The 12,369-nt window shown below is 39.3% G+C and overlaps 2 protein-coding genes across 6 annotated transcripts in view; one reads left to right on the top strand and one right to left on the bottom strand.

The window, feature by feature from the left end:
• The window catches only part of Mcm3 (minichromosome maintenance 3), a 134,953-nt gene that overhangs the window by 101,926 nt on the left and 20,658 nt on the right, over positions 1 to 12,369 (bottom strand). The window lies entirely within an intron of this gene.
• cysu (peroxidase homolog) overlaps positions 1 to 12,369 on the top strand; it is a 52,131-nt gene that overhangs the window by 22,273 nt on the left and 17,489 nt on the right. Inside the window, exons 2-3 of the mRNA XM_087350387.1 lie at positions 6,054 to 6,221; positions 10,802 to 10,878. Of these exons, the coding sequence (XP_087206513.1) occupies positions 6,054 to 6,221; positions 10,802 to 10,878 (245 nt within the window). The remainder of the gene's footprint in view (positions 1 to 6,053; positions 6,222 to 10,801; positions 10,879 to 12,369) is intronic.

Genomic DNA, 12,369 nt, shown 5'->3' with positions numbered 1-12,369 from the left:
GATAAGAAAAGGGGAAGAGGACACAAAGAAAAGTCATCTATTGGGTGCCCGGTTGAGCTAGCCTAAGACGAGGTCTCTTCCACCCAACCCCCCACAGTTAACCTGAAAACGGAAACAAAATGCTGCTTTCGAAACGTTGTCATTTTATCGTTTTATAATTCAGACGACGGACGAGGCCGAAAAAATTGTTTTACGTATTAGGAACATATTTCCTCCACCCTCAGGGTTAAAGTTCAGGATCTGAGATCATCACGATATGAAGGCAGAAACATTCTACATTGTTGAACCTGGTAGCTTTTTCACTGGACGCGAGCGAACATTTCGGAGGAACATGATGACTCCATGTTTAGGACTGAAGTAACTTCGGCCGCTGCTCGTACACAATCCAAATAATCCACGGCTCAAGAACACAGAGAACCACCATGTCTCAATGTTCCAGTTTGTGGGCGTCCTTGGTTGTATCCCCACCCTTCTTGATTAACTTCAAACTGCGTCAATGATCGCACGCCAATTCAACTTACAATAATACATGGGCCTTAAGCATTATATTAACTAATATCCATTATAAATAAATTCCCAAAGTATTGTTTAATTCGTACATAATCATCGACTTAATTAACATTTTCAAAATGATGTAAATATTACAGAGATCTGCTGAAAACACGCAAGTTACAGCAGCATAATCAGACATGAACGGCGCATTCCAACTTAACACATCATCCTCACCTCCGTGAAAACGTATAATGGCACATATTAGATTTTATCCTGATATTTCTTACATACAGTATGGAATCCAACTTCACAGTTTTAGTTTAACGTTTCCGATTACAAGTTTAATATCTTAAGCACACGCAGGCGCGCGAGCGCACACATTGGTTGCAACTCTATTTTACGACATACACACTTTCTGTTTCGAAATTCCAAATGGAGTGGATCATGGCAGAAAGGCATAGCGACTTAATGCCGGAGGAGCGCAACACAGATATACAGATAGTTACATCCGGCGTATGAACACTAACAATGCACATTTGTCAGACCAAATAGGCGCAAAAAATACTGCAATTTTACAAATTGATCTTCCAGGAGTTAATTTAATTTCCTGACGTGCTCCTAAGCCATGGATCGGTTGCCGGACAAAGGCCATGAAAGAACTTGTAACGTGGAGAATTACCGACATACGACCTAACTAGAAATAAGCGAGTTGTCCTCGTCGCTGACAAACTGCTTCTGTGTGGAGCAAATGATAAAGGACACGCGTTATCAACGCTTAATTACAGACAGTGATCTAGAGAGTGCTGTCGTCCGTCGAGAAATAGGCCAACACAAGCAAAAACACGAAACAGACTTGCGTGATTTGTTCTACTGCTCCATTCTGAAAAGCCGGTTATTAGTGCACGGGATCAACAAAAATATTACGTAACCACAGGGTCCGTAAAACGAAACTACGTTCTTGGCCTTCGCTTTAAGATCTAGAAAGCTCCTGATACTTGTTATTGAACATCTTATTTTCGTTTCTATCGCCGGCAACCAACTGCTGTTATTTATTGGAAAGTCAAAATATAATAAACCGGATTCTATTCTCTGGTTCGTGGAAATATGACGGCTGACACAACCTACAGGTTGGTCGAAAAGTCACGCAACCCTTATTAAAATATTCATTGAATGTTGAAGTTCAATACACTTCGACTGAATTAATAAATACACAATATCTCTGTGACTATACAACAGCCCACTCAGATCACGTCATGGTGCAACCTTCTTGCGCCATTCCGTCAGTCGTCTTTCAACAGTCAAAGTGCAAGGATGTCTTTTTCACAAGTGCAACGAGTGTTCATTGCCGAACACTACGTGGCATCTTCTTCCTACTCGACCTGCCAAAATGAGTTTAATAATACGATTCCCGATTATCCTGTCCTAAGCAACTCGACAATATCTCGTCTGGTGAACAGTTTCCGTGACAATGAAACTTCACCAGGTTTCATCAACACGAGAAAAAGAGTAAATTCATGCATCGCTGAACGTGTAGGACATTTACAACACTTCATATAACATTGTTTCTTGTTCTGTTCTATTTGTAACTTACTTCTGACAAACAGAACGTGTGATGAACGGGGTTCGCAAATTTTCAATCAGCCCGATAAAAAATTATCTTACTCCGCGATCAGGAAAGTTCCGGAAAAGAGCGATAAGTCTTTAACAACAACAACAAATCGACAAAACCGACATTACAGTTCGATGTTTACGCAGTATTATAAATAATCCAGCGTCGAGCCACAGGGAGATGGCAGTTCTGTGAACAGTAAGCCTGCAAGTTTCGAGGAAGACATGAACATAAGACTCAATTTCAAAAGTATTTTCCGTAAGATGGGTAATGAGCCTCATTATTATTTGCCCTCGTTTTTTTTCCAAACAACTTTTCGGGAACTGGATCTGTTAGTCTAGTCATGAGGCTACGTAGATCGTTCAAAGGGGTCCAACTAAGGGCAAACCTTCCATCTTCCCATATGTTATACATAAAGACGAAAACAGATTTAGTTTCCGAGACGTTTTCATAAAAAAAACAGTACGATGGACAATGTACAGAATAAGTCATGTTTATTTACTGTAACAAAACATCGTGATGGTGTATCGTCAGAAACCTCTACATTTAAGACAGCTCAATATTTATGGTTGCAAACAGGAGCGGAAATTATTAAGATTTTGGAAATATTCCTGATCTATTTTTCCTAGTTCACCGGACTACATGAAGGGGTGATTAGAGAGATAATAAATCTATCCAAGTGGATTAATTTTATAGTAAGGTTAACTTAACCAATTTTCCGCTAGTGAAATTTCTTCCGCACCAAATGGCAATGGTTATACCTTCATGGCTCGGTTTTTTAACGAGGTAATGTTCGTTACTCAGAAGACAGGCTTTGACATTGCCAGTACAAACTCATACGGAAGTCCGACAGCAGCCAAATCTTTGGCTAAAAATCGATGTATTCCAGCTGAGAAAACATTGCGCCTTAATCCGGTCGAGTTGTGTGCAAGTTAAATTCAACTTAATTTTCTGTTTTATACTTGTTTGTGGAAAAACTGAACACTTTACAGATTATTAGCAATATAAAAAAGCCAATGGCATGGCATTCGTATGGAGTTTCACTGAAACTTTACCATTACTTTCTAGAATACTAATTCCACTGTATAATCCTCTCGCAACGAAACGCAGATAACAGGACAACGAAGAAGGAATTCCGTTCGTTCTAGACCCTAAATATTAGTCGTTCAGTTCTTTCAAGTACATACAAAGAAAATCTGGTACAAACATCAGACACATTCATCTGGGGCACAAATCAGTGCCACGAGGTGTATTCAAGCCGTCGAAGATGTCGCTTTTCTTCACACATAATGACACCACCACGACATGAAAGAATATACAAGGCGTACAAGTGTTACGTATGAAGGCCTCGGTGCTAGATGGAGATTGAATATAATCATAATTGATAATTATCAACTGCGCGCCCCGGCAGCCTTACTCCGTGAGACAGCCCCAGATAAAAACTGAACAGAAAACTTTCTGGACTCTAGAACCGTCCAGCACTTAAGTCTCTGCCGGAAACGAAAACCCAGCCGTCCATCTTCTAGTTGTCACCGAGCTAATCGCCAATCTACCCAAGAGTGTATTCCCTTCTTTACAAAAGCCCCAACTGGGCTCTATCGTGAGTTATGTTCATCCAGTCTACACTACATTTCAATTAAGACATAAGGATAATGCGGTGTAACTCTCCCTTCGCTTAGGATTCTCAAGTGGACTCTTTCCTTATGAGTGTCCTACTAACTATGTACGCATTTCTCATCACCTGTCATTAAGTGTTTGTTACATAAAAGCCAACAATGGCATACGAGATGTAAGATCTCGCGTGACTGATCAGGGAACGTCATCTTGTTTACTACCCTGGCGGGGAAACAGGAAGTAGTCTCAACTTTCACTATCATGACTTCAGAGTGGTGCACGATGGATGGATGGATGGATGGTACAATCCAGTCTACCCTAGTCACACCGTATCACACTAATATGCATATTTAACATTCTCTTCAACGCGGTTTCATGACTTGAGGTTTTCCGACTAAAACTGAGTTTTCATTTTCCATCTTCCCTATACGCTATATTCCCCATTCACGTTATCCTCCTTGATTTAAACACTTAATATTCAAATGAATGTTCACACTGATTATGCTTTGTTATTTCGACAGGTATAACACTGCTATTCAATTAGCAGCGAAAAACTAATTACTTAATTCGATTTATGGTATCCACGAAGCGTAAAATGTAGCGCATTTTCGTGTGTAATTTACAAGTCAGCAATTCATTGACCCTAGCTTCAGATGCCACGGAGAAAGGATAGGGTTTTAATCCCCCCTCCTCAAAAAACAAAGGAATTTCAGCCAAGTTGGAAACTACTGTGCGAAGAACAAACAAACAAACAGACATAACAAAGCACAGACTTTCTCTTTGGCTTCACCAACAGTCCATTTCATTATAGCACAGAGGTAACTATTCGTTCATCTGCTTTAACGTACATTAATTTCATTTCATGTGTTCCATTCAGATTCCACAATAAACAGCAACTGTTTCCTCAACCGTCCGACCTTTGTAACGGAGACGCGGTGCTATTATTGGAGCTAGAAACAGAATGATTAAATATTGTAGGCCCATAAATGGGCTTCACACTTTAAAGGTCATCCCGGCAAAGGTTTCCTTGATTTTTCTGTCTTCAAGCAAATTGTGCGATAACACCCAAGTTACAAGTTGCTGCTGAATCATATTCATACTGCCCTGCTGATTACAAACGCCAATAAAATAATCTCCCTGTAGGATTTGAGGTTTTCACGGCGGTGAGTCTGAAGATGGCTGTCTTCTGGGCTGTTGCGCCGTGTAGTCTGGTAGAAGTTTACCAACATTTCAGATGCCATTGCTGCCTCCATCATCAGGGCAACAACCCAGAAGACAGCCATCTTCAAAATAATCTCCCTGCTGCCGAAGCCACCAAATTACCTACACAGTAGATTCCGGTTATTTGGCCATCGGTTAATAGGGGCAGCCGTTTATTTGGGACAAATCTTAAAGAACAAACCTTTTTAACTCTTTACGTGGAACTTCGCATAATTGGGGGCAGCCACTTAATAGGGCCAAAGTGTTCTAGTCCACTGTATTTTCACCCCACCATCGAAGAATTAAAATTCCACGGTCTCTGTCTCAAGCTAATACTTCTTACTACCCTAAGTCCTTGCATTCTTATTATCCTCAAGGAAAGGACAAGCGGGCGAAGTATGGGGACCCATTCCAATAAAGTTATTCTCTTCATGATTTTCTCTTTGTGCCTTATCTTATAATATTTCTCTGGACTATTTTTCTCGCTTAAAAAGATGGCTTTTGAAGCCACTTATTCGTCTGTAATAATGACAGTGGAGACGTTACTTGGTAATCACGTTCCAGGAGTGTCAGAAAATGTCATTGAATTTTGTCAAATATTCATAATTTAAAAGTCCCGAATAAAACTTGTGAGTCTCACAAAGTCTATATTTTGTCTTCTACAAATTTCTTACATTACGAACCGATTTTAGGAAAACCAATGGTGGTCGACTAGAAGATTGCAATAAGTAGGGTTTATGTTGGACCCATGTAAACGATAACTAATATTTTTCTATATATTGTACGGTATAATCAAATAAGAAATTTAATAAAACCCACCCATAAATTTTGGTGATGAAACAAGAGAACACGTGCTCAAAGAACACATCCACACGCCCTTTTAACCATGAAGTGCCTCGACACGAAGATGTTGCCCACAATACCACTTCCATAAAATCTTGCTGGACAATAAAACATCGGACACAACAAAGGAAACTTAATTTTAAATGGGAGAATAATATTAAAAATGAATGTTGAAGAAACATATTGTGGTTGTGAACTGGACTGAACTGGCTCAGGACAGAGTCCAGCAGTAATACTCTGTAATGAACTTCAGAAATGCTAATTGATTTACATGCTACTGTGACTTTTATTACAGACGCTCCTCATGGGCGATCATCATTTGCACACTGCTTACTGCACATTGTTCCGCCCAACAATACACGCCCCTTGTCGCCAGCTCGGACAGCGAGTGCGCCCTGCTTCTGGAAGGACCCGGCAGGACGAGCGCTTTCGATTATAACCTCAACGCACTCAGAGGAACTTTGTAAGTATACCACCCCTTCCCATATGCCTCGTGTTCTTCCTTATCGCCGCCATTATCTTTATCGTTTCATCCACATCTTCTGCTTGGCGATATATCCCGATTAGAGCTTTGGCCTTTAGACAACTTGGAGGATCCAGCTAATGGGACATTAATTTTCATTCCCACCATTTCCTCTTACACAGTCAAAACTTTGATAATGTTAAGAAGACCAGGCCCTCACCGTGGTTCGCTTATCACGCTACAATATAGGTCCCTTCCGAAACGTTTCACTGCCTGCCTGCAATTTTAAATATGTTACTGAATTTCCTTCTTCGGGAGAAGTTATTACTTATGTGAAGATTTTGTAAATGTTAAATTTCTCGGGTATAACATTAAATATCCGACAGTCGCCATGTTTTAAACTGTTGAATTTTTACACTTCTTACCAAACGCACAACTTTATGCACATGCTTATGACAGCTGATCTTTAGTTGAAGTGTGCAGTCAGGCAGTAATTCACAAATGGACCCCGTTCAAAGCCGGGCATTTTCTCATTTTACTGTCCTATCTAACATGAGTCTCCCAAATAATATTTATTAACTACTTTGTCTCTAATGTCCAAATTTCCTTGTCAGCACTGCTCTCAAAAACCCTCAAAAATACCTTTGGGGATCTTGCAAGTTCAGCCGATGTTTGTCACCTGGCGATAATGACTTTTTTATCTTAAATTCTTACACCTCCTATATCCATAAGTTATGACGAAAGATAAATACAAAAAACTGAAAGTGGTTTGATCATCATATAATCTATTTATAAACTCCGTTAATTGGTTGTATAGTTGCTAGTGGAAGAAAAATATGGAGATTCTGTTACTTTGGAACGATGAATGGTAGACAATCTCTTCTGCAATGACAGCGATTATGTAACTACTACATTTCGAGCGCATACTAATTAAAACAAATGAACGTGCTATTTAGAAGAAACCTGATCAGTATCTCTTGTACACGTAAGAAATTAACGTGGCAAAGGTGCTTACCTAAATTCGAGTCGTGTTACTGTATACGGAACAAAACCCCGCCCATTATTAAGTCGTTTACAATGCGGAGCGTGCATTTTAATCTCACCACTCATATTGCGTCATCACATTTCGTGGACTCATGGAATGCTGTCACTTTGGTTCATAGCCCTGGTTATCGAGTATCTATTTCACAACAGAGGTTTCTTTCTTAAAATAAATTATACCAAAAGCCTTTTCGAGTAAAGGACCATGAAAGGGAATGAGTAATGTGAAGAAATTAAGCAGAAAAACAGAGATAGATGGGATAATCTCATTTATAAAATGGGAAATAATACACGTCATACGATTTCGCGCATGGAAGTATTGGAGATATCATCATAAAATCAAAACAATGTTTAGAATTTTATAAAAGATTATAAAGGGCACTTTTTGCCTGAATTGCAGGATATTTATGAAATAACAATAACAAAGAAAAACATTTTTTTCAGATTTTTGTCTTGCGTCTTGTCACATCGTGCTGAGGTTGCCGACTTTTCGGAGTAATATGCTGCTTTCATCTTCAGGATAGAAGTCTACTATAAAGTAGGCGGCATGTTCCAGAAACCAAAATTTGAACTCTGAGCGCAGTGAAAATCTAAAACCTCACATAATATTATCTGTTTCTTTCGAGCATAAGACGAAAACCATTATACGTAAGGAGTAGAAACCAAAGGACGTCTACATGAATGTCAGCCACAAAAAACAAGAAAGGTCCAAGGGGTTAATGGATAAGGCTGAGGTTCTAAAACATTTTAGCAGTGAAGTTCTTTAACATCCGCCGTCGTAGCATCTTGAAATATATCAGAACTCCTACATATTCTCACAACTCATTCGAAGACCATTCAGTTTTCTCTGAAATTTAATTTCTCGGAATGTTTCGGAAGCATGAGATTCTAGATTGGTGGGAAACGATGGCAAAACAAAAGGCCAGGAAATTATTTTCCTGTAACAGGAAGAAATCTACGTAATTTCCTGCTTAATTATATACTAGGCCTGATATTTTTAAATGATCTCGTAACAATGAAATAAAAGCAACATTTCGTTACTGGAGCTGCTGACTATATATAACGCCGTTTCACTGTTAATTTATTCTCCCGTGAATCTGACGTGGACGGTGAGGTCTTCTGCATTCAACACTTCGACTGTGACGTTCTGACTTTGAACATCACTCTTCGGATAATGACCGTCGTCATGGTTCGTATGTACACTACGTTCAAGCATCCGGCATTCACCAGTCAACTCTCTTTATGCCCACATGCAGTTGCAGTTGAGTACCATTGTCAGCAATGTACTTGACCAATGACTGCAAAATCCCAAAGAATATCCACAATAAAAAATAGGAATAAAGGAACGAGAATTCAATCGATAAAGACAGAAGAGCGGAAGAGTGAAATAAACAAGAGAAATAGAACGAGAAAGCTAAGGATAGAACACCAAAGAAAAAAACAGGGCAAAGTTGAAATACAGAGAAAAATAATTTAAAAACAGAAAACAAAGAGGAACACAAGGAGGAAGTATATAATGAGATATGTAAAATAAAAAGAAACATAACAAAGAAATTGTTACAGAATGGACGAAATAACAAAGAAAAAATTAAGAAAAGGCAGACAAGTTAGCCTGAAAGCAAGAATAGCAGAAGGCATCAAAGAAAACGGGAGACGCCTTTCTTGCGCTCGTGGTCTAATCCGCAACTCACGCTGTCTACCACTGTTCTCAAAAGGCTATCTTTCCTATGATCACTGTTCTCTGAGAGGAGTGTTCTGAACTCAGAAAGTAGTGTTATTTGTTTAAGGACTTAATAACACAACTTTGACATCCGGAAACATGTAACTCAACATGGCTTTATAACAAACGACGACGTTTGCAGCCAGTCCGAACGTTTGAATTCCATGTGCCTCCGTACAGCGGGATCGTCAGTCTACAAAAAACAATCTAGAACCACGTACATGCTCAATAACGAGATTGTTTTAGACATGAATAGACGTAAACTTGGCTCGGATTTTCACAATATATAAAAAAAGTTTCAAACCGAAGATGCAGATCACAGTAAATAAATGTGTACATATCTGTACATTGGTACATACGTATTCACATTGCAAAAGAAAAAATACCAAAGATGTTTTCTTACAGTCAATTTATCAAAAAGACCTTAATTCTTGTCTGGCTTTTTTTGTTGGCCTGCTTTGTTTTAAATTCTGCTTTGGCGATTAGTCGAGTTATCCTGAATATAATACAGCATTGAGAGTAGTTACAAATATTTTAATTACATATCAGAGACAATCTGAGACCACGGATAATTGGGTCTCAGATGATAGGCGCTATACTCCTTCAAGGTTTTCAAACTAACATGCCGTTAGTGTCCCAAGGCTGAGGGGAGTGTGTACCCGAGGGCTCTTCGTGATGTGAATATATGGCCCTTGACCTATGGTACCCAATTCACGCAAAAACTGTAGCAGGGATCTGCCACGAACCACACACAGGATTCACAATATGTGCGCTGTGCTGCAGGAAAGAGGCTCAGCCCCTCATTGGCGTTTTACGATTAGACTCGCCACCCAACTGCTTGCTACGTAAATAACAAACTCACTAACAAACACGCCAAGCAATTAACTAATTACGGCAGTAGCTATAAATCCAACCAACCACGTAACTGCCGACTGAAACAGTGTTTCTTCTCAATCATTCCCACACAGCTGCACAGAAGAATATGACACACAAAATCGCTCATTAGGCCTAATGTAACGTTATGTGTATTAGCCTAATTAAATAATACAAAATATAAAGAATTTAACAAAGAGATATCAGGGCAGGCAGATCGGGCATATCGATTGCCACGACATTCCAGTTGAAGGACACTGGATTAACCCACTGACTACTTGACTTACGTAACGGACTAAGTAAGTCTAGCGTAGACTTGCTCCCTTAAGACAACGTTTACTGTAATTATTCGACAATCAAGAAATCTGCTGTCTTTATGTACTCAAAAATTCACATTTGTTACCTCAAAAGCCCAAAAGCAACCGGAACCTTAATGAGCCAACGTTCATTTACTTCCCATCTTCAAAACCTATCTCTGCAAAATCAATTTTTATTTTCTTATTTAATTTATGAGTCTGAGACTTGTAGGTGCGGTTATTCAACCACGGGTTTCATATATCATACGGTTTTCCCAATTTTTTTCTAACAATATGAGCATATGTTAATCAGGGAATGGGCGTTCGGTCGAAAAACCCACTGTGGTTCTTTAAAAAAACTGCTAAGAAAAAAATTCCTTCATGATAAAACAAAATATTTAAGTTTGTGTTTTCACGTGTTACACCAAATGAAACGTTACCCTTCGAACCTACGAAGTAAACAGTTTTCAAAGACGGCACTCATATTCACGTGACACGAAACATAGATCTTGGTAGTCTGTAAAGTTTATTTGGTACGGCCAGACTAACATATCTGTCCTATAAAACTGTTGATTTATTTTGTAAGCAATATAATTGCATCCGATAAACATAAAATGTAAGCTTTAAACCCCTTTATTTCCGTGTTGCAGTGGCTATGGAGGCCAGCACACCTGCGTCACATACGACGCCATCAATCAGGCGTACATCCAGGCGAGGAAACGAATCAGTAAGTATAATTTCGTATGGACATTTTAGATTATTCTACGATACAAAGTTATCGGATGCCAAGTCTGCAATGTGTTATCTACAACTATTTTTTTTTGAGAGGGTAGCTACAAAACTCCTCAATAAAATGAAGTAGGTGGAATTTGCTTCCGGAACGCCATGACAACAACTACAAATAACCTTTTCTTTATAAAAAAAAAAAGGTCCAAATAAAGCCCGAAATATTCTATGTAACGTTTGACTTATATAATCTGAACCAGGCCCGAACCAAGACATTATCTGTGTTACGAGGACCATTCCCGGGCCTCGGGTCGAAGCCAGAATGCCAGGCCGGGGCCAGTGCAGACCTCTACTACAGAGACGGTCAGTTACAGCATTGAACTTGCAGAAACCTGAGCAAACTTTCATTCAGGCACGTGCTGTCCAAATGACAATGTTGGTTGGATGAACGAAGAAACAATCTCAAGAATAATCAGTTGTAGAATTTAATTTCGTGTTCTTCTAAGAGTAACAAGCGCGAAAACGCAAGGCGTGTGAACCCAAGTGAGGATGAGAGAAAGTTTGTTTTTAGTATCCGGTAAGAAAGATCATCAGTCTGAAGTTTGTTAGTAGTTCTGAAGGAGATTGGTTTTGAAAGGCGGGAAGATGACGGCCAATTCTCATACCGGAGTCAATGAATCAAGTAAAATGCACCGAGAAGAAAGTAAGAGAAAGCAACCACGATTAATACAGTTCTAGTTCTACTTGGGGATAAGCCAGTCAGCGCGCTCATTTCCAACAAAACTGCTGTGACTATCGGCATAGTAAACGCGATGCGGTATAGCGGGTTCCTCTCGTGGTCTTTGAGACGGTCAAACACTCCGCGTCCAACAAACAACGCATGGGACGTCAATCGGAAAAATGCCTTGTGTGGTCTTTGTACAAAATGTATGTAGGATAGGGTGACCTTGGAGACCCAAATGCCACGAGGGATATTGGGAAAGTCTATTACACGGGGATGGACCTGCTTCTGATTTCTTTTTTGTAACGCAATACATTGTTGCTGGGTTGCATTTTTAATGGAACATTCTCTAGTTCTCAATATAATCTACAACTTTTATACAATTTTTTAAAAAATACCAGGATACCAATTTCTGCCTCTAGCTATAACAGATTGTATCTGTAACAATTGAATATCAGGCCAAATTACTGTTTTATCACGTAACGAGTAGTTTTCGCATTGTCATCTGCCTGTCCTCATATAACTCGAGTTTTACTAAACTTTGACAAAAATCGTAGCGAAACAATTTCAAACAGACGCGTTATGCCCAAATCATGTTTTTCGTAAGTCTTGCAGCTTTCGAGATAATTGAACAAAAGCGGAATTACGGTGTCTCGTTCTACAATGGTCTCATTTTAATCAGATGTTATGGTGAGGGTCCTAGCTCATTTGTCACCCCTGTTTTATGCTAGTTGTAAGACAGCATCAAAAGTTAGCACCCACAAATTAAAT

The sequence above is a fragment of the Zootermopsis nevadensis genome, unplaced genomic scaffold (genome assembly GCF_977971745.1).
Source record: "Zootermopsis nevadensis isolate Lab colony 2312 unplaced genomic scaffold, Znev_1.0 Znev_ptg000017l, whole genome shotgun sequence".
NCBI lineage: Eukaryota > Metazoa > Arthropoda > Insecta > Blattodea > Termopsidae > Zootermopsis > Zootermopsis nevadensis.
The sequence above is the reverse complement of the archived record's forward strand: the minus strand, read 5'-3'. Positions and strand labels throughout refer to the sequence as shown.